Raw genomic sequence first — 25,595 nt, 5'->3', positions numbered from 1 at the left:
CGGGGCACGTCCAAAAGATATGAGAGTGATCCACCCTCGATAGGCCGCATTCTCTCCAGCAAGGATGTAGGGAGCCAGTCTGTTTTGATTTCAGTTTAGGTGTTATGAAGAAACGTACAACATTCTTCCAACAGAATTCTCTCCATGACCTTGAGTTGGTGGAGGTTTGTTGAGTCTCTAATATGTTCAACCATGTTTCAGCAGTTATTTCAATGCTAAGTTCCTCCTCCCATTTCTTTTTAATATAGTTTGTAGAATGTTTCTTTGAGGATTGAATACCCAAGTAGAGATTTGAGAGTTTTTTTGTTACTCCCCAAGTTGTATGCGTTAGTGAATACTTGGATTAATTTTGGAGGTGCTCGAGGGTCAGTCACTTTTATCTCCCTTAAGAAATAGTGTCGAACTTGTAGGTATCTGTAAAAATCTTGTTTATCCAAGCCATGTTTTTTACTTAGGTCCTGAAAGTTATCTAGGTCCCCATTCCTTATAATTGTACTGAATGATGTGATGCCTTTCTGCGTCCATTGTTTAAATCTGCTGTTCTGAGTTGCAGGAATGAAGCTGGGGTCGTATGCGGGCCAACTCAGCAGTTTGATCTCTCTGTCTAATTTATTTTGCTTAACTACCCTTAACCATGTCTTTAGAGAAAAATTAATCCACTGATTTTGTCTACTGTATATTTCTATTACCATGTCCTTATTTCCCAAAACTGATTGTATGGGTGTCTCTGTCAAAGTAGTCTCAATGTCTTTCCATTTGGATTCGTATTCTGAATTGCACCAACACACCAGAGGTCTCAATTGGGCTGACACATAATAATCTTTTAGGTTTGGTAAGGCCATACCCCCACAGTTTTTTTGGTAATTGTAATGTTGTATATCTAATTCTTGGTCTCTTACTGTTCCAGATAAACCTTGATATCCGTTTATCCCATTCTCTAAACTGTTTAGGCTGGATTTCTATGGGCAGCGATTGGAACAAATACAGTAACCTCGGCAGGATGTTCATTTTGATTGTTTCAATTCTACTACTAAGATCTAAGGGAAGTGAATTCCACCTGTCTAGGTCATCATTTATTTTCTTGTTGATGTGATCGTAATTCATGCAATAAAGTTTGTGTGTATCTTTTGGTAGAAATACTCCAAGATATTTAATGTATGAAGAGGTCCAGTGGAAGTTATACCTACTCTTCAGCTCTTCCTGTGGGGTATAATTATATACTAGGGCTTGGGTCTTGTGTATGTTAAGCACATACCTGAATATGTTCCAAATGTTTGTCAAACATCCATCAATCTAGGTCCACTTGAGCCTGGGTCTTTAAGGAATAACAGAACGTCATCAGCATACATGCATATCTTATGTTCACTGCCTCTTATTGTTATTCCCTCTAAGGTCTTATTGCCTGTGCTAATGGTTCGAGGTACAAGGAGAAGAGCGTGGGTGAAAGATTACAGCCTTGTCTTGCACCCCGCACTAATTTTATCGTTCGTGACAAATGTCCATTTATCTTTATTCTGGCGGTCGGACACAAATACAGTGTTTTGATGCACTGTATCACTTCTTTGTTGAAACCAAATCTTTCCATAACTTGGAATAGGTAATCCCATCCCACTGAATCAAATGCTTTTTCTGCATCTAGACTGATTAATATTGCACTTGTCTTATTCTGAGTAATGTGGTCCATAACATGTAGTGTTCTCCTTATATTGTCCTGTCTGCCTATTTTGTATGAAACCAGTTTGATCTCCATCAATCAATTCTGGGATTATGTTCTCCATTCTTTTGGCTATTATTGATGCATATAGTTTATAATCCGTGTTAAGAATTGCGATAAGTCTATATGAACTGCATTCCTTCTTATCTTTACCCTCTTTTGGGATTACAGATATGATGGCCTCTCTCCATGACGGTGGGAGACCCTCCTCCCGCAGAGTCCAATTAAAACAGGCCTTAAGTAGAGGTGTTAGTTGTTCTCTGAAGGTCTTGAACCGTTCTGAAGGGAAGCCATCAGTGCCTGGAGACTTGTTTACTTTTAGTTGAGATATTGCTTTATTCATTTCTTCGGTGGATATTTCTAAAGTTAGTCTATCATTTTGCTCTGTCCCAGTTGAGGGGAGATCAAGTGAGTTCAAAAAATGCTCTATTGTCTGTGCATCTGCCTTCTCTGGTTTCTTGTACAGATTTGTGTAATATGATTCAAATGCATTCTGTATTTCATCTAATTTGCATGTGATCTTCTTTGTTTTGGGGTCTTTTAACTTTGAAAATGGTATTCTGTGCTTGTTGTTTCCTGAGTCTCCATGCTAGTAATTTGGTTGCGTTTGAGCCTGCTTCATAATATCGTTGTTTCAGGAACCTGAGCTTTTTCTCTACTTCTTCTCTATAAATCTGGTCAATTTCCTGTTTTTCCTTTTGAATCTCTCATAATATAAGAGGATCTTTGTATTGACTATGAGATCGTTCTAAGTTTCTTAGTGTTTCCTGTAATTTCAGCAGTTTCTGTGCTTTAATCTTTTTCTTGAGAGATGATGTGGCTATGATCTTTTCTCTAATAACCGCCTTAGCTGCATCTCGTGTTCAGGTGTGGATAAGTGAGTTTCCTGCCAGAATAGTATGTCAACTCTCTCCCGTTTCATCTTTGCTATTACCTTACTTCTCTTGATGTCACTCCCCAGTCCGTTTACATTGAGACTTATGACCTTAAATTCCCGATGATGCATCGATATAAAAAAAAAACTGCACCATATCTGCCTGCTTATCTTGAGCCTAAAAATGAACGAGAAATCAAGAACGATAATAAAGTAAACCAAAGTGGGAAAATACTTTGGTATTTGGACTCCCATGTCAGAGGACTGTCTCTTGCCTCTGGGGTTTGAGGGGATGAGCCTGTCCGCAGGAGGGGCCCCTCGCTCAGATATGAAAATGTGTGACGTTGTCACAAACAAGACCTGTTGGAAACAAAAATAATAAGGGCGCCTATTTCGTAGCTTATACACATCGGTTAATTACAAGTGAAAACTACACTGCTCAAAAAAATAAAGGGAACACTTAAACAACACAATGTAACTCCAAGTCAATCACACTTCTGTGAAATCAAACTGTCCACTTAGGAAGCAACACTGATTGACAATAAATTTCACATGCTGTTGTGCAAATGGAATAGGCAACAGGTGGAAATTATAGGCAATTAGCAAGACGCCCCCAATAAAGGAGTGGTTCTGCAGGTGGGGACCACAGACCACTTCTCAGTTCCTATGCTTCCTGGCTGATGTTTTGGTCACTTTTGAATGCTGGCGGTGCTTTCACTCTAGTGGTAGCATGAGACGGAGTCTACAACCCACACAAGGGGCTCAGGTAGTGCAGCTCATCCAGGATGGCACATCAATGCGAGATGTGGTAAGAAGGTTTGCTGTGTCTGTCAGCGTAGTGTCCAGAGCATGGAGGCGCTACCAGGAGACAGGCCAGTACATCAGGAGACGTGGAGGAGGCCGTAGGAGGGCAACAACCCAGCAGCAGGACCGCTACCTCCGCCTTTGTGCAAGGAGGAACAGGAGAAGCACTGCCAGAGCCCTGCAAAATGACCTCCAGCAGGCCACAAATGTGCATGTGTCTGCTCAAACGGTCAGAAACAGACTCCATGAGGGTGGTATGAGGGCCCGACGTCCACAGGTGGGGGTTGTGCTTACAGCCCTACACCGTGCAGGACGTTTGGCATTTGCCAGAGAACACCAAGATTGGCAAATTCGCCACTGGCGCCCTGTGCTCTTCACAGATGAAAGCAGGTTCACACTGAGCACGTGACAGACGTGACAGAGTCTGGAGATGCCGTGGAGAACGTTCTGCTGCCTGCAACATCCTCCAGCATGACCGGTTTGGCGGTGGGTCAGTCATGGTGTGGGGTGGCATTTCTTTGGGGGGCCGCACAGCCCTCCATGTGCTCGCCAGAGGTAGCCTGACTGACATTAGGTACCGAGATGAGATCCTCAGACCCCTTGTGAGACCATATGCTGGTGCGGTTGGCCCTGGGTTCCTTCTAATGCAAGACAATGCTAGACCTCATGTGGCTGGAGTGTGTCAGCAGTTCCTGCAAGAGGAAGGCATTGATGCTATGGACTGGCCCGCCCGTTCCCCAGACCTGAATCCAATTGAGCACATCTGGGACATCATGTCTCGCTCCATCCACCAACGCCACGTTGCACCACAGACTGTCCAGGAGTTGGCGGATGCGTTAGTCCAGGTCTGGGAGGAGATCCCTCAGGAGACCATCCGCCACCTCATCAGCAGCATGCCCAGGCGTTGTAGGGAGGTCATACAGGCACGTGGAGGCCACACACACTACTGAGCCTCATTTTGACTTGTTTTAAGGACATTACATCAAAGTTGGATCAGCCTGTAGTGTGGTTTTCCACTTTAATTTTGAGTGTGACTCCAAAGCCAGACCACCATGGGTTGATAAATTGGATTTCCATTGATTATTTTTGTGTGATTTTGGTGTCAGCACATTCAACTATGTAAAGAAAAAAGTATTTAATAAGATTATTTCTTTCATTCAGATCTAGGATGTGTTGTTTAAGTGTCCCCTTTATTTTTTTGAGCAGTATATATCGGTCATGCATGCATATCATGAATCATCCTCTTGATGTGTCCTTCTGTCACCCCGTTGTCAATGTGTCATTAATACTTAGTTAATATATATGTTAACGTGACGCTACTTAGTGTGTTTATAAAGAACACATACTTTTGGCTACTCACCCTTGTTCAGCATTGGGGGAAAATAGGGGAGATATTTTACCTATTGCGATGCCAACCGTAACAACCCAACGTCTTAACAGCTCGCGGTAACTATTCATTCTGTTAAATCCGATTCAGTTCCATCTTCCCGTTGGAAATGCCCGAGTCTCTCTCGGATGTGAACGTCCTCTCGCCGAGGTGGTTTCCCTCTTTCTCCATGGCTCTGCTTGTCGATAACGATCCATGGGAGAGCCTGCTCGAGTCTTTCCGCCGGTGATGTCGCCTTTCTCCTAGCAGTATACTCCACTGGGATGCCCCTCAACTTCAGATCCTCAGCCGCCTCGTCTGCATGCTCGTATGTAACCGGGCCATTTTCCAGAAATACCCGCATTTTTGCCGGGAATGGTGTTTGGAAGCATATACCCTTCTCTTTAAGTGCTTTCTTAATGGGGGTGTATTCTTTCCAACTTTTCAGTATCTCTTCCGCGTAGTCATGATCAAAGAACACTCGTTGGCCTTGGAAGCTAACAGGCTTTTTCCAGGTTGCATGTAAGACTTTCTCTTTCACTGAGAATTTTAGGAACCGTACTACTATTGATCTTGGTGGGGCGCCGCTGGGGGGGTTTGGGGCCAGAGCTCGGTGTGCTCTCTCAATTCCCAGGTCAGTGTCGTCTTCAAGTATGTCTTTGAATAGACCCTCCACGAATTTGGGCATAGTCTTTTTCTGCGCCCTCTACTACGTTATAAAGTCTAATGTTGTTTCGACGTGAGAAACCTTTGAGTTCTGTCACTTTTGCCTGTAGTGCGTGTTGGTTTTTCAGTGACTGTTCAAGTATTTCCTTGACTGCGGAGTTCCATGTGTCCGTTTCCCCAATGCGCTGTTCTGCGTCCCCCATTCTTGTAGATATGCTGTGAAGTTCTAATTAGTTTTCTTCAAGTTTCTGGTTGTCTTTCTTGAACTAATTTAGTTCCTTTCTTACATATTCTCGAAGTTCCTCTCGTAAGCCTCCTTTATCATCTCACGAAATGAGGTTTCTTTTGCTGCTGCTATCTTATTTGCGCTAGCATTAGCAATCTCGGGTTCATCGATGATTATATCTTCTGCTGTCTTGTTACGGGCTGTTGTAGCTCCGCGACCTTTTCCTATTTTCCCCTTTTCCATTTTGCTTAAGTTATTACAATGCTCTGAGTAAATACTTGAATTTAGGGGGGGAAATACCCAACCGATGTGCAGTACGAAAAACTAGGCAGACATTTTTTAAGTTTTGCATCACAGGAAGCTTTTACTTTATTTTTCTGATTAAGCTTGACAGAAAGCATCATTTTCACATGGAGTTAGAGACCATTACATGCCACAACACCCTTTTGTTGTTTTGGACTCAAATTCCCCTTTTCCTCCTTCTGTATGTTTTCAGCCGACGTGTAGAATTTAGCCTACCGTAATTTCCGAACTATAAGCCGCAACTTTTTTCCCACGCTTTGAAACTCGCAGTTTAAACAATGACCGGCTAAAATATGGATTATTCCCGCTTTCACTTTTTTTTTTTTTTTTTTAAACACATTCTGTGACGTGCTCAGTTTTTTGCCGGCATGAAGCTTTCATTAGACCAATGAAATTGCCGAACGGGTTAAGGTCAAACAACTTTTTTGTTTACTGTTTAGATTAAATCGAGCTCGCTCAAACTTCCCATCATTCTGATTACGGTAGTCATTTTGTCACCCTGATTCCTGGGGGCGCAACAAAGTATTTGCAGCCACTCGACATCAGTGTAAATCGTGCATTTAAGGTGGCGCTCCGTGTTCAGTGGGAGGCTTGGATGACAAGTGGGGAGGAATCCTTCACTAAAACGGGCCGCATGCGAAGAGCAACTTATGGTCAAGTCTGCCAGTGGGTCCTGACAGCGTGGAGCATTGTAAAAAAATCCACTATCATCAACGGGTTTCGAAAGGCTGGACTGCTGCGTTTTGAAGAGGGCTCAGCGGGGGATTTGCCTCCGGATGAAAGTGACGAGAGCGACAATGAAAACGATCCAATATCGGATGAAGCAATTCTGAGGCTATTCAACTCCGAGTGGTTTCAGTGGTTCAGTGGTTTCAGTGCACCGGAGGAGGAAGATAGTGACCAATGACTTTCTTGGTAGACTACTGTTTACTGCTCATTTTTTATTTTTTGTTACAAGCCGTGTTTCGATAAAGCCTATTTATTTTTTGTTACAAGCCGTGTTTCGTTAAAGCCTGTGTAAAGTTAATTTGTTTCAATGTACCGGTAGGCACCTGCGGCTTATAGACATGTGCGGCTTATTTATGTTCAAAATAATATATATTTTTTAATTCAGTGGGTGCGGCTTATGTTCAGGTGCGCTTAATAGTCCGGAAATTACGGTAATAGTTTAAAGAAGTTGTCTGTTATGCCTGTCATTAAGGATCTCTCTAACCTCAGGTACCCCCTCCTAAACCAGCCCGCAGGCAGGGCGGCTGGGCTGAGGAGACTTCTGGATCAGCCAAGTGAGTATCTCCTTCGCTCTACTCACCTCCAGCCTGTAGACTAGGTAACTCCACTTCACAGTCTCCAGAATGTGTCTCTGGCATGCGTTTGAGATTGGGAGCAAGGTTCTTTTGTTACCAATGATCTCTCATGCTGAAACAGAGAATAGGTTATGTATCAATGCATATTTTTTATACTTTGCGCTCTGAATCAACAACATTCCAGGGAGCCTATCTGAGTAGTGAACCCCACACATCCTCTTCAGCTGAGCGCGAGGTGGCAATTGACATGGTTCATGTGTCAGCCACAGGAGGGCACTGTTAGTCAGTTATCCACTTCATCACAGGGTTAGGCCACTTCATCACCTCTTACGATGGCTGTCTAACCAATGCATGCTCGCTTTTAAAGGCACATGTATGAATATTTCCTACCACAGACACATGGAATGTGTTGAACAAAATAATTCATCCCTAAAACAACACATTTAGGCTGCATCCCAATCCCTCCCCTTAGCCCTCCCCCTCATTTTCAAGTGTTCCTCAGTGGGAGAGTGGCACTCAAACGGAGCAGCTAGTGGTAGGGAGAGCTAAATTAGGCCTAGGGAATGGGACAAAAGTACATCACTCGCGCACATCAGAAACTGCCAACGGATACCACGCAATTCATTGGCGACGAGCCTTGTGTTTTTCACAATGCCCGTACTGGCGGCAGTAACAGCTTTCCTTATATTTCTGATGCAACAAATGCGTACTTACTACTTACCATGTGAGCAACATCTGAGAGCAGCAGAGCAATCAATGTGCCCGTAATGTACCCATCTTCTGGCTGTGGTTCAATGTGGAGTAGTACTGAAGCAGGACTTCCATTCCATAACAGTTTGACATGTAACAGTTGCATTTCCTTCACTTAGTCATTACTAGTGGAAGCATTCTAGAACAATTAAGACCACTGTTCTGAGCTAATATTTATACCAAATGTTTTAGGGTCCATACACAGATAGCTACACATCCATATCATACAGGTCTTTTTATCCTCCACTACACAACAAGCAAGAAAAGAGTTAGCTACTGCTATGTACCTGCTATGGCAAATATCTTCAATCTCTAACACTAACGTTACGTTACTTACTACAGTAAAGAACATTGACAAGTGATTGACAGCAAGGCAACCTGACAATATTGTACATTCAATTTGCAGTAAATGCTTTCTAGGTAGATTGTGTACATCCGCTGGTTTTCACAGCTCAGAAGTCCCTAAAACATTCAACAACTACAAATTACAATTCATGCAAATGTCAAACGCCCATATAGCAAGCTAAATGTATAGCTAGTTGGCTAATGTTAGCTAGTCAGCTAGCTTGTTAAATAGAGATTTTTCGTAAATTAACTTTATGACCAAAAATATGCATAATTATTTGTCTCTACATTAAGTAACATATTCCTCTTAACTGTCCATTTTTTTATGATTTGAAAAGGGGGGGCCAACTAAAAGACCTCGCTCGTTAATGTACATCTCCGTATGTGCTGTCAGTGTGACTGTAGTCAGACTGTGGAACTGGCTCTGCACTGTTCCAGATGGCTCCATCCACCACTCTACTCCAGTCTCTGTGGGGAGGAGAGCCGGGGAGATGCATCAATCTATACATTGAAGTGAACAAGCTGGTTCAATTGGGTTTATTTGCGTAGTTATTATTTATTTGCAGAGCCAGTAAAGACAACAGCAAACTAAATATATCTTTCTCACTCTGGGAAGGTCAGAGTGTCTCGTCCTTGCATTAGCGTAACTCGTCTTGATTCCTGCGTTCAGAGAGATTGGAATACCGGAGGTGTTAAGGGTTTCTCACGTGCATTGATCCTCTCTGAAACAAAGTAAGTAATGGGCCCCCCTGGAACTGGCAAGGACTTTTCCCTTCAATGTCAACCCTTGTGCTCAATCACCTCCTCCCACTAATCCCAGCCCAGAAATCCCAGGATTTGTCGATCTATCACTCCTAATTGACACTAAATGATCTGTCAGTTTATTGATGAACCTTTTGAAGCTGGGTTGTCACAATATATTTTATCCCTAACAACTTTTTCCAGACAGTTTTACCATGTCTATCGCTTCAGCCTACATGAGTCTTAATCAAGGGGCCTGTAATGTGTCTTAAGCGTCACCAGCCCAGGACACAGTCCAAGGGCAGCAAGGTGGGCTCCCTCTCTGATCTCTCTCTGACCATCAGACTCCAGAGCTGATCACAATGCTTCTGTTGCTATTGTTGTCGCTTTGAATAGCATACAAATATAGGATAAAAGGATAGGCAGGATGGGTTAAGGTGGGTCGGACTGAAGTATTTTATTTTATTTGTCTCAACAAAAAGATCAATAAAGACTGTATAAATAAAGGCTAAAAGTATAAATAAATGTATAGCCTTTATAAATGAAGGCTAAATAAACAAATACATAATACAGCAGAGATCAGGTCCCACAGCAGTGAAGTGTCCCTGGCGTAGCTGGTTGTGGTGTGGACTAGAGAGTGGATGAGGACCATGTGTGAGGCTCTGCTGAGTCTGTTTCCGCTCCCCTCCAGACGAGGCCCTAAGGCCAGGGGGTTGGCTCGGGGGCATGTCCGCTTTGTCTCTGTCTCCCCTGAGCTCTGTCTGGACCCTGGCCAGTGTCTGCCATCTACACCACTGGTCTCCTGCTCCTCGACGGAGGAGCCCTTAACACTCCTATGGCCCTGTGGTGGCTTCAACCCCAGAGAATATGCTGATCTATTGTAGAGAGGGGAGCCTCCAGAGATTAGTGAATGGATTATTCATGAAGTACAATTTATAAACATGTATAATGTAATTTCATTTTTTAAATTTAGGTTATTGATACACACTAGTAAGGAATAATAAGAAATATATTTGTAGGGCAACATTCACTTGCCTTTAAAAAGCTGTTTTCAGTCCTGAGAAAATTACAGTATCTGTTTTCTTCAAAACCAGTAGGGGGCACTCCTCTACCAGTAGAACCTGCCGGTACTGTGTATCTCCTCCAAAACATTATTCAGCAACACTCGTATGTAAGAGTAACTTTGTAAAAAGTTGTCTTCATAGCCATTAATTCACAGACTGTCTTGGTCTAAAATGTTAAGATTTCAAGACTTGATTTGCCTTTCTAATGCTGCTTGTGGTGAGGATACCTTTATTTGACAGTAGCCCTGTTTTGTCTAATATTATCTCCCCTAACCCTGGTGTGAAACAGTGTTATGCCAGGAATAGTGTGTTGAGGTGAGAATGTGTGAAAAGACAGGGATTCTGTCAGTGTGTGTAGGGCGTGGCATGCAGTCAAGCTGGGCTGTGTAAATGGAGAGGTGTCTGAAAATAGCCCCGTGGTCCAGCAGGGGAGGAACAACAGAGAAGAGGAACAACAGAAAATACAACCTAGGACAGGGATGGGGAACTTTGACGGGGGTTTGGGACAAAAAAATCTGAATTCATCATGAGGGGATGCAGTGGCTCGCGGGGTTGCGTACCCACATCCATACTTATACATGCAGTCAGAGCTCTAGCCTTTTAGGAGCCCTAAGTGAAATTTGATTTGCATTCCTGGTAATGCACTTATGTCCCCCGTGGACCGGCTAATACATATAAAGCATCCTCCATTCAGGCTGCGAAGGCATAATTGTCTTAAAATCTGAAAATGGTTTTATTAAGACGGTACACATATTTTCCTCGTTTTTTTCCCGACGTGTTGCCATTAAAATGAGTTAAGGAGGAAAGTTGTGCCTTTGGAGCCTGAATCTACCTAGGCTAAGACTCTGACTCTGTTTTTATTTTCATTTGGGGGAAATTGATCCACGGGCCTACAAAAGGGGGGCTGCCAGTTGCCCATCCCTCACCTAGGCCTTAGGAGGCTCACATCTGACAGAGCAACTAGCCTACATCAGAACCATTAGTGCTTTTAAGATGAAGCTTTCAAATATAAATAGAACAACTGTTCAATAAGCTAATTGGTCATTGATTTGTCTGTTAAAATTGAATAGATTTTAGTCATTTTATTTATGTGGCACAAAAGTATTTTGTCTGTGTTCCTTTGTTGTATAATCTATCAATTATGTTCACTGTTTGTTCCTTAGGTCTGGAAGAAGGCCTGCCGTGGTGGAGGACGTGGAAGAGTAAGTTCACTTAGTCTCGTCTTTTCATTCTGAAATATTTCCCTCAGTTGTTGATTAAATTAAATAACTATTTGGTATAAAAAAAATACAGGAATCGAAATTGGACCAATTTAAATGTTTGTGCCCGATGCTCTGATTTGGAAATTGCTGTACTTGGTTGCAACTAATCCTCGCCTTCCAAGAACAATCACTTAACATGATTAAAAGCCAGCGTGACTGAGTTGTCATCACTTTTATTGTTGTTGGGAGCCAAGTTAGCCTGTTATTTTAGTTCTTCCATGTTGCCAACTTGCATATTAGGCCTTGAATAGACAGTAGTGAGATGGAAGGAGACTAGAGGACATGGTGTGTTTTACTCATCACGGCTGGAGGCCCACGCTTGAATAGCAGTGTTGAGACACAGGCTTTGAAAGAAACACAGGCAGTGCTACAAAATAGTCCTTTGATCTATGTTCTTTTCACCACCAGCCCATCTCAGTTCCATTTATTTGCTGCCTCCGTTGTGTTTTTGATTCATTCTTAGAGGGATACTGTTGAGTTCAGTGAAGCCCTGGGCTGCTCACAGAGACAATCAGCCAGGCAGTCCCACTGATGCTGCTGTGTCTGTGGAGCCTTTAGGCGGTGTCTGCTGCTGTATTGTAGAAACAGTCCCAGTCAGTCTGCAGCAGACAGACAGGCAGAACAAGCCTCCTATCAGGCTGATCTAGAGCCTCACTCAGCCCACAGAAACCGGCTCATCATCAAAGCACAACAGCCCAGTCTAAGTCTGGCTCCCTGTGATGACCTCACCACTGAAAGCCTTCAATAATTCATACTCTCCCACTTCCTGTTTCTGCAGCCGACGCCTTCGACCACAAACCCCCCAGGGCTCGGATGATGAAGGAGGTGAGAGCACCCTTGTATCCCAGTCCCGTGTCTCTTCTGGCGGGCAGAGCTGAGTCCTCCAGTCCCTCCACAGCACATTCATCCAAAATAGAGCAGATAAGCTGCCTCTCGGCTCATCGCTTTCTTTAACACTCCCAACATATTTGTTCTCAGTGCGAGTGAGGAATCCTCTGTAGCAACTCTGCTTCTGACCACCTACTGTGAGACACCCAAAACTTACCAGAGAACACAATCGTGTAGATGAAAGTGACAGGTGAATATGTTAATATGATAAGTTTAGAGAACTGTAGCTGATCACTGGTTATCCCCTCATTCCATCACATCACACACAGTCCATAACAGACCTCAAATACAGTATTCACTAAATTAATTATCCTATTCAGTGGCTGAAGCAGGATTTAAGTGTCTCTTCTCTTTGAGCGTTACACACACACACACACACACACACACACACACACACACACACACATCTTCTCTCTCTCTCACACACACACAAACACACACACACACACACACACACACACACTCACACACACACACACACGTCTTCTCCTCTCTCTCTTACACACACACACACACACACACACACACACACACACACACACACGTCTTCTCCTCTCTCTCACACACACACACACACACACGTCTTCTCCTCTCTCTCACACACACACACACACACACACGTCTTCTCTCTCTCACACACACACATCTACATGTTGGGGCAGGTGCTTCAGAGCGTTGAACCAGCGGGAACGCTCAACGCTAGCCTCTAACTCGGTCACCTCAGGGCCTGGTTCTCCGCATCACAAACAATGTCAGAGTAGACATTTCAACAAAGCACGGCTTGGGATAATTGTTCCAGTTTTTGGGGCAAAGCACCAGGGGAAATAAGGGTGAAATTGCCTTAGCAAAGATAGGAGTGGTGAGCCCCTGATTATTTAAGAAGTTATATTATATACATGCCAATGGCCGGGCTGGATGGCGTTGTATAAGGAGGTTTTCTTTGAGGTATTAAACTGACATATTGATGAGGAACAGAAGCACTGTGTCTGCGGCTGTAGTTACTACTCTCATACTTAATGAAACACCTACCCACCATTATAGCCCTCTTCTGTGGATTTACAGTGCATTCGGATAGTATTCAGACCCCTTGACTTCTTCCACATTTTGTTACATTACAGCCTTTTATTCTAAAATTGATTATATATTTTTTTCCTCATCAATCTACACACAATACCCCATAATGACAAAGCAAAAGCAGGTTTGTAGAAATTTTTGCAGATGTATTAAAAAAACATCACATTTACATAACTATTCAGGCCCTTTACTCAGTACTTTGTTGAAGCAACTTTGGCAGGAATTACAGCCTCGTCTTCTTGGGTATGACGCTACAACCTAGGCACACCTGTATTTGGGGAGTTTCTCCCATTCTTCTCTGCAAATCCTCTCAAGCTCTGTCAGGTTAGATGGGGAGCATAGCTGCACAGCTATTTTCAGGTCTCTCCAGAGATGTTCAATAGGGTTCAAGTCTGGGCTCTGGCTGGGCCACTCAAGGACATTCAGAGACTTGTTCCGAAGCCATTCCTGCATTGTCTTGGCTGTGTGTTTAGGGTCGTTGTCCTGTTGGAAGGTGAACCTTTGCACCAGTCTGAGGTCTTCAGGGCTCTGGAGCAGGGCTTCATCAAGGATCTCTCTGTACTTTGCTCTGTTCATCTTTCCCTCGAGCCTGACTAGTCTCCAAGTCCCTGCTGCTGAAAAACATCCCCACAGTATGATGCTGCCACCACCATGCTTCACCTTAGGGATGGTGCCAGGTTTCCTCCAGATGTGATGCTTGGCATTCAGGCCAAAGAGTTCAATCTTGGTTTCATCAGACCAGAGAATCTTGTTTTTCATGGTCTGAGAGTCTTTAAGTGCCTTTTGGCAAACTCAAAGGGGGCTGTCATGCCTTTTACTGAGGAGTAGCTTCTGTCTGGCCACTCTGCCATAAAGGCCTGATTGGTGGAGTGCTGCAGAGATGGTTGTCCTTCTGGAAGGTTCTCCCATCTCCACAGACGAACTCTGGAGCTCTGTCAGAGTGACCGTCGTGTTCTTGGTCACCTCCCTGACCAAGGCCCTTCTCCCCCGATTGCTCAGTTTGGTCGGGCGGCCAGCTCTAGGAAGAGTCTTAGTGGTTCCAAACTTCTTCCATTTAAGAATGATGGAGGTCACTGTGTTGTTGGGGACCTTCAATGCTGCAGAAATGTTTTGGTACCCTTCCCCAGATCTGTACCTCGAAACAATCCTGTCTCGGAGCTCTACGGACAATTCTTTCGACCTCATGGCTTGGTTTTTGCTCTGACATGCACTGTCAACTGTGGGACCTTATATAGACTGGTGTGTGCCTTTTCAAAATCATGTCTAATCAATTGAATTTACCACAGTTGGACTCCAATCAAGTTGTAGAAACATCTCAAGGATGATCAATGGAAACAGGATGCACTTGAGCTCAATTTCCAGTCTCATAGCAAAGGTTCTGAATACTTCTGTAAATAAGGTATTTTTGTTTTTATTTGTAATACATTTGCAAACATTTCTAAAAACGTGTTTTTGCTTTGACATTATGTGGGGTTATGTGTAGATGATGAGGAAAAATGTGTATTTAAATCCATTTTAGATTAAGGCTGTAACGTAACAGAATGTGGGTAAAGTCAAGGGGTCTGAATACTTTCCGAATGCACTGTATGTGCTTAGAATCCTAATAAAGTGTATTTGCACGTTTCATCTTCTAGATGTTGTAGGTTTAGATGTTATGAACTTCATTACTGGAATTAGATTTACAAAATAATGTGAACATTTGACACCTTTTAGTTTTATGGCCACTTTGTTTTTACAAAGCCTTTTTCATTTTTCATTGTTGTTTTGTTTTTACGATTATAACAAATGGTAATAAACGTTTTTGACAATGCTTTTAAGTTGCTCACAAGATAACACACACACACACAGTCATAATCACATTCACACACACACACACACACATGCTTACACACACCCTAGCTGAAAGGGTCAGTTGTGTGGAGACCCCAGTGGTACCGTTCTTACCCAGCAAATGCAGCTGGAAAGATAATTCCTCAGTGGAGGACCACCTCTTAATACAGTGCCGGCGGCTGGGGCAGTGGAAATTGCAGTGCTGAGGGTTAGTGAGATAGCCCCTCCGATCTTGATTATGTCCCCTACCCTATCCCTTATGTCCACTGGCTAGAAGCATAGAGAGAGAGAGGGCAAGCCCTTTCCCCCTCTCCCCCTTGGCTGGCTTTCAGTCCCCTGCCAGTCTCATTGCAAAGAACTGCCATTACAAACACACTAATCTGTTCTCAATCTGTTTCTGTCTCTGTCTCTCAGTCAGTGATCTGCTGAATATTGTCCCATAAGCTTTTCAAATGTAGTCCGTGCCTAGGTAATCATCCCATAGCCTCCCTGCTTAGATTATAGCAGCTCTGCCTGGTGATGTGTGGAGGTGTCCCCAAAGTCGCTGACTGCGGCGTGCCTGCTGGGAGTATGTCTACATTCACAGCAAATTATCCCCTTTTGATATTTACATGCTTCAGCGAGGAAACTCGCCATGACCGTGTAATAAGGATAGGCTTTGCCCAGTCGCCGCCAGACAAAGCAACCTTGATAGATGTCCAGGCTGCAATGGGGAACGGAGGAAATGTATCAGGAAATGTGTGCCAGCAGTGCTGGGAACAGACATCTCTTTCTGATGGCGTTGCCCTTTCCTTCAGAAAGAAAAACGGCAGCTTGTTTGCAGCTCCTATTAATACTCTCTTGGCGTCCAGTAATAGGTTGAATTTGAAGCTCATTTTAAAATGTTGTAAATTTTTTTGCACTTAACAATAGAGTTTCGGTAACACTTTTCTTGACACCCAGCGTCATAACACGTTATGACACGATCATAACCATGTCATAATATGTCATAACGGCTGACAATTTGTCCACCTATAATATGGACATAACACTGTCTAGACACATATTTAGACCTGTTTTGGCATATATTGCTTTATTTTATGGCTGGATTTATGACACTTACACAAGAGTGTCAAAACCCACACAAGTTACCACTGTAGTTATTTTATGGCTGGTTATGACACATATATAGGCATGTCGAAACCCACAAAACCTACCATACAAGGGAAAACATTCCTTTACACCATAGCCAACAGTATGTTTATCTTATATATATTTTTTTTAATTACCATGTTCGATTATCATTGTAATTGCGCACAGATTGTCAGACATGCGCCTACCCCAGTGCCCTGTTGCTGAAGACTGGGATGAATGCAGGAGCAGATTTCAGGAGCAGGACAAGACACCCTCTTTTTGACTGATGACTGATATAAGAGCATGTACGTGATAGGCCTATCTGGCATATATGATTATGATGGTCATAAATGCTTCTTGACAGTGTCTTAAAGTGTATTTTCTTAGTCCAAGTAAAGTGACACAGGATGGTCATAATGCTTCTTGACAGTGTCATAAAATCTATTTTCTGCAAGTTATTTGAAATATGAAGAAAAAAACATGACAAGTAATGAAATACAACAAAGGAAAGGAAGGAAACTTCTTGGCAGGGAAAAACTCATTTGAAAATATGTGTTTTTTGACACTCTTATGTAGGTGTCGTTACCAGCCATAAAATAATGCAATATATGTAACAACAGGTATAAATACAGTACTAGTCAAAAGTTTGGACACACCTACTCATTCAAGGGTTTTTCTTTATTTTGACTATTTTCTACATTGTGGCATAATAGTGAAGACATCAAACTATGAAATAACACATATGGAATCATGTAGTAAGCAACAAAATGTTAAACAAATCAAAATATATTTTAGATTCTTCAAAGTAGCCTCCCTTTGCCTTGATGACAGCTTTGCACACTCTTGGCATTCTCTCAACCAGCTTCACCTGGAATGCTTTTCCAACAGTCTTGAACAAGTTCCCACATACAGTTGAAGTCGGAAGTTTACATACACTTAGATTGGAGTCATTAAAACTAGTTTTTCAACCACTCCACAAATGTATTGTCAACAAACTATGGTTTTGGCAAGTCAGTTAGGACATCTACTTTGTGCATGACACACAAGTCATTTTTCCAACAATTATTTACAGACAGATTATTTCACTTATAATTCACTGTATCACAATTCCAGTGGGTCAGAAGTTTAAATACACTAAGTTGACTGTGTCTTTGGAAAATTCCAGAAAATGATGTCATGGCTTTAGAGGCTTCTGATAGGCTAATTAACATAATTTGAGTCAATTGGAGGTGTATCTGTGGATGTATTTCAAGGCCTACCTTAAAACTCAGTGCCTCTTTACTTGACATCATGGGAAAATCAAAAGAAATTAGCCAAGACCTCAGAAAGAAAATTGTAGAACTCCTGGTTCGTCCTTGGGAGCAATTTCCAAATGCCTGATAGTACCATGTTCATCTGTACAAACAATAGTACGCAAGTATAAACACCATGGGACCACGCAGCCGTCATACCGTTCAGGAAGGAGATGCGTTCTGTCTCCTAGAGATGAACGTACTTTGGTGTGAAAAGTGCAAATCAAACCCAGAACAACAGCAAAGGACCTTGTGAAGATGCTGGAGGAAACAGGTACAAAAGTATCTATATCCACAGTAAAATGAGTGCTATATCGACATAACCTGAAAGGCCGGTCAGCAAGGAAGAAGCCACTGCTGCAAAACCGCCATAAAAAAGCCACACTACGGTTTGCAACTGTACATGGGGACAAAGATCGTACTTTTTGGAGAAATGTCCTCTGGTCTGATGAAACAAAAATAGAACTGTTTGGCCATAATGACCATCGTTATGTTTGGAGGAAAAAGGGGGAGGCTTGCAAGCCGAAGAACACCATCCCAACCGTGAAGCATGGGAGGGGCAGCATCATGTTGTGGGGGTGCTTTGCTGCAGGGGGGACTGGTGCACTTCACAAAATAGATGGCATCACGAGGAGGAAAATGATGTGTATATATTGAAGCAACATCTCAAGACATCAGTCAGGGAGTTAAAGCTTGGTCGCAAATGGGTCTTCCAAATGGACAATGACCCCAAGCATACTTCCAAAGTTGTGGCAAATGGCTTAAGGACAACAAAGTCAAGGTATTGGAGTGGCCATCACAAAGCCCTGACCTCAATCTCATAGAAAATTTGTGGGCAGAACTGAAAAAGCATGTGTGAGCAAAGAGACCTGCAAACCTGACTCGGTTACACCAGCTCTGTCAGGAGGAATGGGCCAAAATTCACCCAACTTATTGTAGGAAGCTTGTGGAAGGCTACCCAAAACATTTGACCCAAGTTAAACAATTTAAAGGCAATGCTACCAAATACTAATTGAGTGTATGTAAACTTCTGACCCACTGGGAATTTGATGAAAGAAATAAAAGCTGAAATAAATCATTCTCTCTACTATTATTCTGACATTTCACATTCTTAAAATAAAAAGTGGTGATCCTAACTGACCTAAGATGGAATTTTTACTAGGATTAAATGTCAGGAATTGTGAAAAACTGAGTTTAAGTGTATTTAGCTAAGGTGTATGTAAACTTCCGACTTCAACTGTATGCTGTGCACTTGTTGGCTGCTTTTCCTTCACTTTGCGGTCCAACTCATCCCAAACCATCTCAATTGGGTTGATGTTGGGTGATTGTGGAGGCCAGGTCATCTGATGCAACACTTCATCACTCTCCTTCTTGGTCAAATAGCCCTTACACAACCTGGAGGTGTGTTTTGGGTCCTTGTCCTGTTGAAAAGCAAATGATAGTCCCACTAAGCGCAAACCAGATGGGATGGTGTATTATGGCAGAATGTTGTGGTAGCCATGCTGGTTAAGTGTGCCTTGTATTCTACATAAATCCCCAACAGTGTCACCAGCAATGCACCATCACACCTCCTCCTCCATGCTTCATGGTGGGAACCACACATCCGTTCACCTACTCTGCGTCTCACAAAGACACGGCGGTTGGAACCCAAACTCTGACATTTGGACTCATCAGACCAAAGTACAGATTTCCACCGGTCTAATGTCCATTGCTCGTGTCTCTTGGCTCAAGCAAGTCTTCTTCTTATTGGCGTCCTTTAGTGGTGGTTTCTTTGCAGCAATTCGACCATGAAGGCCAGATTCACGCAATCTCCTCTGAACAGTTGATGTTGACATGTGTCTGTTACTTGAACTCTGTGAAACATTTATTTGGGCTGCAATTTCTGAGGTGCAGTTAACTCTAATGAACTTATCCTCTGCAGCAGAGGTAACTCTGGGTCTTCATTTCCCCTAGCGATCCTCATGAGAGCCAGTTTGATGGTTTTTGCGACTGCACTTGTCTGACCTTCATGTCTTAAAGTAATGATGGACTGTCGTTTCTCTTTGCTTTTTTGAGCTGTTCTTGCCATAATATGGACTTGGTCTTTTACCAAGTAGGGCTATCTTCTTTATACCACCCCTACCTTGTCACAACACAACTGATTGGCTCAAACTCATTAACTCAAATTCGAACAAATTAACTTTTGACAAGGCACACGTGTTAATTGAAATGCATTCCAGGTGCCTACCTCATGAAGCTGGTTGAGAGAATGCCAAGAGTGTGCAAAGCTGTCATCAAGGCAAAGGGTGGCTACTTTGAATAATCTGAAATATAAAATATATTTTGGTTTGTTTAACACTTTTTTTTTTGGTTACTAGATGATTCCATATGTGTTATTTCATTCATTTAGTTGTCGTCACTATTATTCTACAATATAGTAAAAGTAAAGAAAAGCCCTGGAATGAGTAGATATGTCCAAACTTTTGACTGGTACTGTATATGGGTCATGACTGTGTTATGACAAGCTATGTCAGCTGTTATGACATTATAACGTGTTAAGACACTGGGTGTCAAGTAAAGTGTTTCCAGAGTTTGCATATAGAGAACCTAACCCTTACTGCTTCACGTTGAACTCTCGTAGAATAGTGTTAATAGGGCATTATTGGCTGAGAGAGTGGGGGGGAAACAACCCAGGAAGCTATTTGCAAAGAGCTGGACAGCGAGGCTTTTTGATGTCATTGCGCTAAGACCATTAAATTTGATTGGGGGTCCGGAGGGGATGGATTCTGCTGAACACTGTGCTTTGTAAATGAGAGGACAAAGTGTCACCGGGGCCTCATGAATATGAAATACCCACGCTTGCGTTTATTTGGATATCAGAAACACAGATGAATCTTGTCAGCGGCTAAACGAGTGTGGCATTTTAAATTTTATTTAATTAAACAAAGAGAACGGAATTAGTTATCAACTGATGATGATGTGTTGTTATCTGTGCAAAGTTGCTGGGATTAGATTTTTCTGTTTCCTTCAACTGAAGAATCCTTCATAACCTTAATCGTTTTGCTCATTCTAGGAACATAAATAACTTCCTTTTTAACTTTTTCTTTTGTCATTGCTGAAATATTTGCTTAACTATTATATGAGAACAGTAGACTAATCCTCCGAGAAAATATGTATTTTGCAACCACCAGTGTATTTTCTAAGAAGTATTTTGAAGGTATAGTGACAGATCTACAGATATTTCCTCCCATCAGATCGTGCCTCCCATCTCCTGGCCTCTATCTAGCTCCACTATTGACTTTCCCCTCAGGGTGCATCGCTGTGTTCAGAGATTACTGACATTCCTGCTCCCTCTCCCTCCCGCTCCCCTGCTCTCTCCCAGCCTCTCCACTGACACCTAGCACACTGTCTGTCTGGAGGAAGTCAGAAGGAAATGTAGCTGCACTTTTCAATTGCCTTGAACCAGTATTGAAAAAAGAGACAAAACAACAGAGAATTAGACCTCTCCTCTGAGTGCACATGAGTTGTTTCTGTCTGTTTTTTTTTTGCTCATTTAGAGTTCTTACATGGCAACAAGGATTAGATAGATTTCTGTGTCTTTGATGTTGACAGGCAACTCTAATAGCAAAGTTTGCACAAGTATGAATTTATCGTTTTCTGTTGTGGAAGTAGGGGAGACCACTTTCCCCTCAAATATGATTTAATATACTTGTAGTTCATCTATTTCATATTTTGTAATGTTTGTTTCTAGCATGGTATAATGCATGTATTAATTTCATATGAATTATACAGGTGCATTTAAGTGTCTTCAACATTTCAATATTCATCCTATTTCCTCACAGTCAGTCTGTCTGCCCCCCCCCCCCCCCCCCACACCTTCGCCCACTCTAACAAAAGTCCATCTGAAATGTGCTGTGAAAGTTTGCCCTGTCCTTCTTGGGAGCGGAGCCATCCTCTGTCCTGTTGCGTTTTGCCAATTAAAGCGAGTTCCCACTGTTTGAGCAGCGGGCTGGCGGCTCCTGGCACCGCAGCCCCTGCCAGGCCGCACCGTGACTTCCGACCCCACACAGATGGGCCCGCCAGCAAATACTCTTGCACATGGCTGGATGCCGCCCCGGTCCGAGTGGCAGAGTGGTCATGGAGGTCGGCCTGCCGGCCACCGCAGGTCCTGGGGGTGGGCGGCGCTGACAGGGCCCAAATGCTGGGGTAGCGGGGGGTGCTTTCCGGGGAGCCCCTGGCCAGCGCCCCTCTCGCAGCAGGAAGAGCTGCTGCCTGGCCTCCTGAATATTCATGGCCGCCTGGCTATTGTGACAGGGCAGCTCTACGGAGAATGTAGGGAGAGAGAGGGAGGGGATGAATCAGGTGCCAATTTACTCTGAGACACTCACACGTACACAAACAAACACGTACACACACAAACACACACACACTGTCATACCAAACACAAAGCAGACTGTCATACCAAACACAAAGCAGACTGTGTCTTTGAAATGAGTGTTTCTGTAACCCTTGTCCAGTTTTTATGTGATTGACCACTATTGTGTCTCAGTTAACCCTTTAGATGTACAGATTGAATGACTAAATAATGGAGAGGGTGACTGATGAGATATTGATATGTTCTGTATGTATGTTGTGTTTTAGATATACCAGTGATCCCAGACCTTGATGAAGTACAAGAGGAAGACCTTACCATGCAAGTTGCTGCTCCTCCAAGGTACTGTAAACAACACCACCCTCCCCTTTAGTTGACTCCAGTTACTCAAACTCCTAGATGGCATCCCATCACTCTGTTTTCAGAGTTGATGACGTGTATCCATTTGGTCAGTCTTGTGAATACAGACATGCCTCCTCACCCTCACTGGCTGCATAACTGTTCATGTCTCTGAAGTGACCTAATAGGACCTGACAGCTGAGTTCAGATACCTCTGGAGGGTTACAGACCCAGCCCATCCTCAGAGCCATGTACAGTACCTGGCCTACATTTTAACATCAAGGAGAGTTAAAGATAATAATACACTGGTCTTAGATGGTGTCTTGACTGTTACCTTGCCTCCTCTCATCATGGTAATGAAGGTGTCTTGGCATATTGGGCCGTTATGCAGAAATAACAGTTAAGGTGTGATTTATGCACGGCTGTTAGCGGGGCCCTTACTAGTGGGGCCCTTTGATTTACAGGGCAGTGAGAGACACGCCGACATGTGTCCACTATGTAGCGCGGCTATGACAGCGGCGGGGGTTATTAGGCTGAGACCTGCTCTCTGTACGAGATAATATCCACATTGAACTCATTGCGGGGGCAATGTAGCGTGTAATGTGCAGTAAGTAGGACTGGCATGCACTGCTAGGCCCTCGCCACTTTCAGAGCCCTCCTCTTAATTCCAACTACAGATAAGCAGCTGGGTTTCAATTTGAGGCGGTTACCACTTGGCGCCCATCTCCTGATCTCTCTGTCCTTTATGAACTCTCCGTGCCCTGTAAGCACTACCCTAAACTTCTGAGAAGCTATCTGTCTCACAGTGATACTTGCAAGTTGTACTGTACTATGATACAGTTTGTCAATTGGTCTGGTGATAGCTTACTGATGCAGGTAGTGGCTACTGTCTTTGAATAGACAGCCTCTAATGAGGAAAAGCATGCCAACATTTAGTATAGCACGTCTACTATGGGATTTTTGTTTACTTCGTGTTTGTTCTTCTCCTCAGCATCCAGGTAAACCGGGTAATGACATACAGAGATCTGGACAACGACCTCATGAAGTACTCTGCCTTCCAGACCCTGGTAAGACAACTCATATGGGCCCCACACACACAGCCAGGTTTCAACTGCTCATTTCTTCTTCTTTGTAATACATTACCCAGCCTGCCTTTTAAGGAGGTATCCAATATCAACCCCTCTCTCTGAGGAGTATGTCTCTGCACGCTCAGGGTGTTCTTATAAGGTCTCTGCCTCTCACTAGGATGGGGAGATTGACTTGAAGCTCCTCACCAAGGTTTTGGCTCCAGAGCAGGAGGTGCGGGAGGTGAGTGAGTTTTTTTTGTAAATATAGCTGCTGTGTTCCCTGTGAGGGGGGTGTGCAGCTGTTTCTGAAGCACCAGGGGAGGTTGCCTTCCAGTCTCCCAGGTAATCAAGATTTATGATGTGTGCATTAACACGCTCTACTATCCTTCTCCCACCTTCCCTGCGATGTTCGCTCTGTCTTGCTCTGCTTCTCCCCCTCTTATTTTCCTCGCTTTCTTCTTTCTCCCTCTTTTTCTTCATCTGCTCTTCCTCCCTCTTTTCCTCTCTCTCTCTCCCTCTCTATCAGGAGGACGTGGGTTGGGACTGGGATCGTCTGTTTACGGAGGTGTCCTCAGAGCTGCTGACGGAATGGGATCAAGGAGAGAAGGAGGAGCAGGTTCCGCTGCCTGTGTTATGATGACGAGCCTCCCCAGGATGGGATAGGGGGGACCAGGACGCCTCCTCTGGGACCTGGGTGGGTGCATGTCAATGCTCTGTCCAAACATAGGGACCATCAAATATATGTAGCTTGTTGTTCATATTCCAAATTCAGTGCAAAATGTATTTATTTTTTCTAATAAATTTAAACACACCACATTTGTAGGTGTATTTATTTTGAAATTAATTAGTGTAATTTCTATAGTAGGTTGCAAATGAATGATATTCTCTAAGACACAGAAGTTTAACGACACGTGTGCGGTATTTCACTGCAATGCTGTCTGTTTGAATCTACCAAAACTGCTAGAAGACAACTCACGTTTGTTTTAAAATGCTGAATTCCTAAATGGTCTGATACAGATCAAAATGCCCTCTCGTCTCCCGCCTGCATTATCTACCCCCCTACAACCTCAGTCAGATACAAGTCCAAGGTTGACAATCACCTAAGCTGAAATCCACTTGATTGTGGTCAAATTAGCGTTCTTCATTAAAGCCCACAACTTTATTGTTATTGACTGTGCCATTGACTTTATCTTCCAGCTCTTCGACAAGAGCTGCCCTCTCTTCACTATTATCTCAAATGCATTGAACACACTTCCTATTGACAAATGGGGGATTAGCATACATTATGTAAGGAAGGAAGGAAGGAAGGAAGGAAGGAAGGAAGGAAGGAAGGAAGGAAGGAAGGAAGGAAGATAAGAAGACATCTTCCACCTTTGGAGATGGCTGGAGGTGTCCAGATGCATGCTCTCTCCAAACTTACATAACAACCATGCATCAAACCCAAACCACAGGGCCTTAGGAGAGGCTGTAATACTATATATGCCTATGGGCCTGAACATGAGTCCAATTCAACAAAATACAGATTATTAGTAGTGAAGAAGCCCTCAGTGGAGTATGTCCTCTGCTCTTTACCTTTTTATATGTAAGGATGGAATCATTTATACCTAAGATCCTCTCACTGTCATAGTTTGCACACAAATGTTTAGTATGTATCAGTGTGTGTTTATGCCTTGTCTCCACTTAGATTAGTCTTTGGATCATGTGTGTGAATAAAGACGCAGGCCTCCAAAGCTACTCTGAGACTATTGGGAAAACAGGTTTAACATTTACAGACTGTGATTAGGTTTATTTCTCCCTGAAGCAGAGAGAGGTCTCGTGACAGTTGGGGATACGCCAACGGCCTGGAGGACACAATCTACGCAGCTCACAGCTCAATTATCTCCAGTCACACATAGATAACCATTCAGCCAGTCATTTCGTAGGCCTCAAATCAGTCTTCATGGGTATTACAGATGGAGGGGATGTTCAGAATTACTGTAACGAGTGGTCAGCCTTTCTCCCTCTTCCATCTCTCTCTTTCCCTCACTCTCTCTCTCTCTCCAGCACTTACACACACTTACAGTCTCTCCACAATTGGCTTATTTAGCCAGCCTTAATGAATTCTGCCCATATGCCCTGAGCAGCTGCCGCGTTGCCCCTTCCTCCCACCCCCGCGGAGCTGCGAAGTGCCCAGCCATGTAGAGACAACCTCTAGCTGTCTCTCTGGAGATGGCCGCGCCTGC

At 43.4% G+C, this 25,595-nt stretch overlaps 1 protein-coding gene across 1 annotated transcript in view; it reads left to right on the top strand.

The window, feature by feature from the left end:
- LOC106611048 (intraflagellar transport protein 43 homolog A-like) overlaps positions 1-24,187 on the top strand; it is a 43,137-nt gene extending 18,950 nt beyond the window's left edge. Inside the window, exons 3-9 of the mRNA XM_014210879.3 lie at positions 7,172-7,236; positions 11,321-11,359; positions 12,198-12,244; positions 22,237-22,309; positions 23,298-23,373; positions 23,552-23,614; positions 23,900-24,187. Of these exons, the coding sequence (XP_014066354.1) occupies positions 7,172-7,236; positions 11,321-11,359; positions 12,198-12,244; positions 22,237-22,309; positions 23,298-23,373; positions 23,552-23,614; positions 23,900-24,010 (474 nt within the window). The 3' untranslated portion in view covers positions 24,011-24,187. The remainder of the gene's footprint in view (positions 1-7,171; positions 7,237-11,320; positions 11,360-12,197; positions 12,245-22,236; positions 22,310-23,297; positions 23,374-23,551; positions 23,615-23,899) is intronic.
- Positions 24,188-25,595: the final 1,408 nt, after the last annotated feature.

The sequence above is a fragment of the Salmo salar genome, chromosome 09 (assembly GCF_965601325.2).
Source record: "Salmo salar chromosome 09, fSalSal1, whole genome shotgun sequence".
Classification (NCBI taxonomy): domain Eukaryota; kingdom Metazoa; phylum Chordata; class Actinopteri; order Salmoniformes; family Salmonidae; genus Salmo; species Salmo salar.
This window is presented reverse-complemented; position numbering and strand designations above follow the sequence as displayed.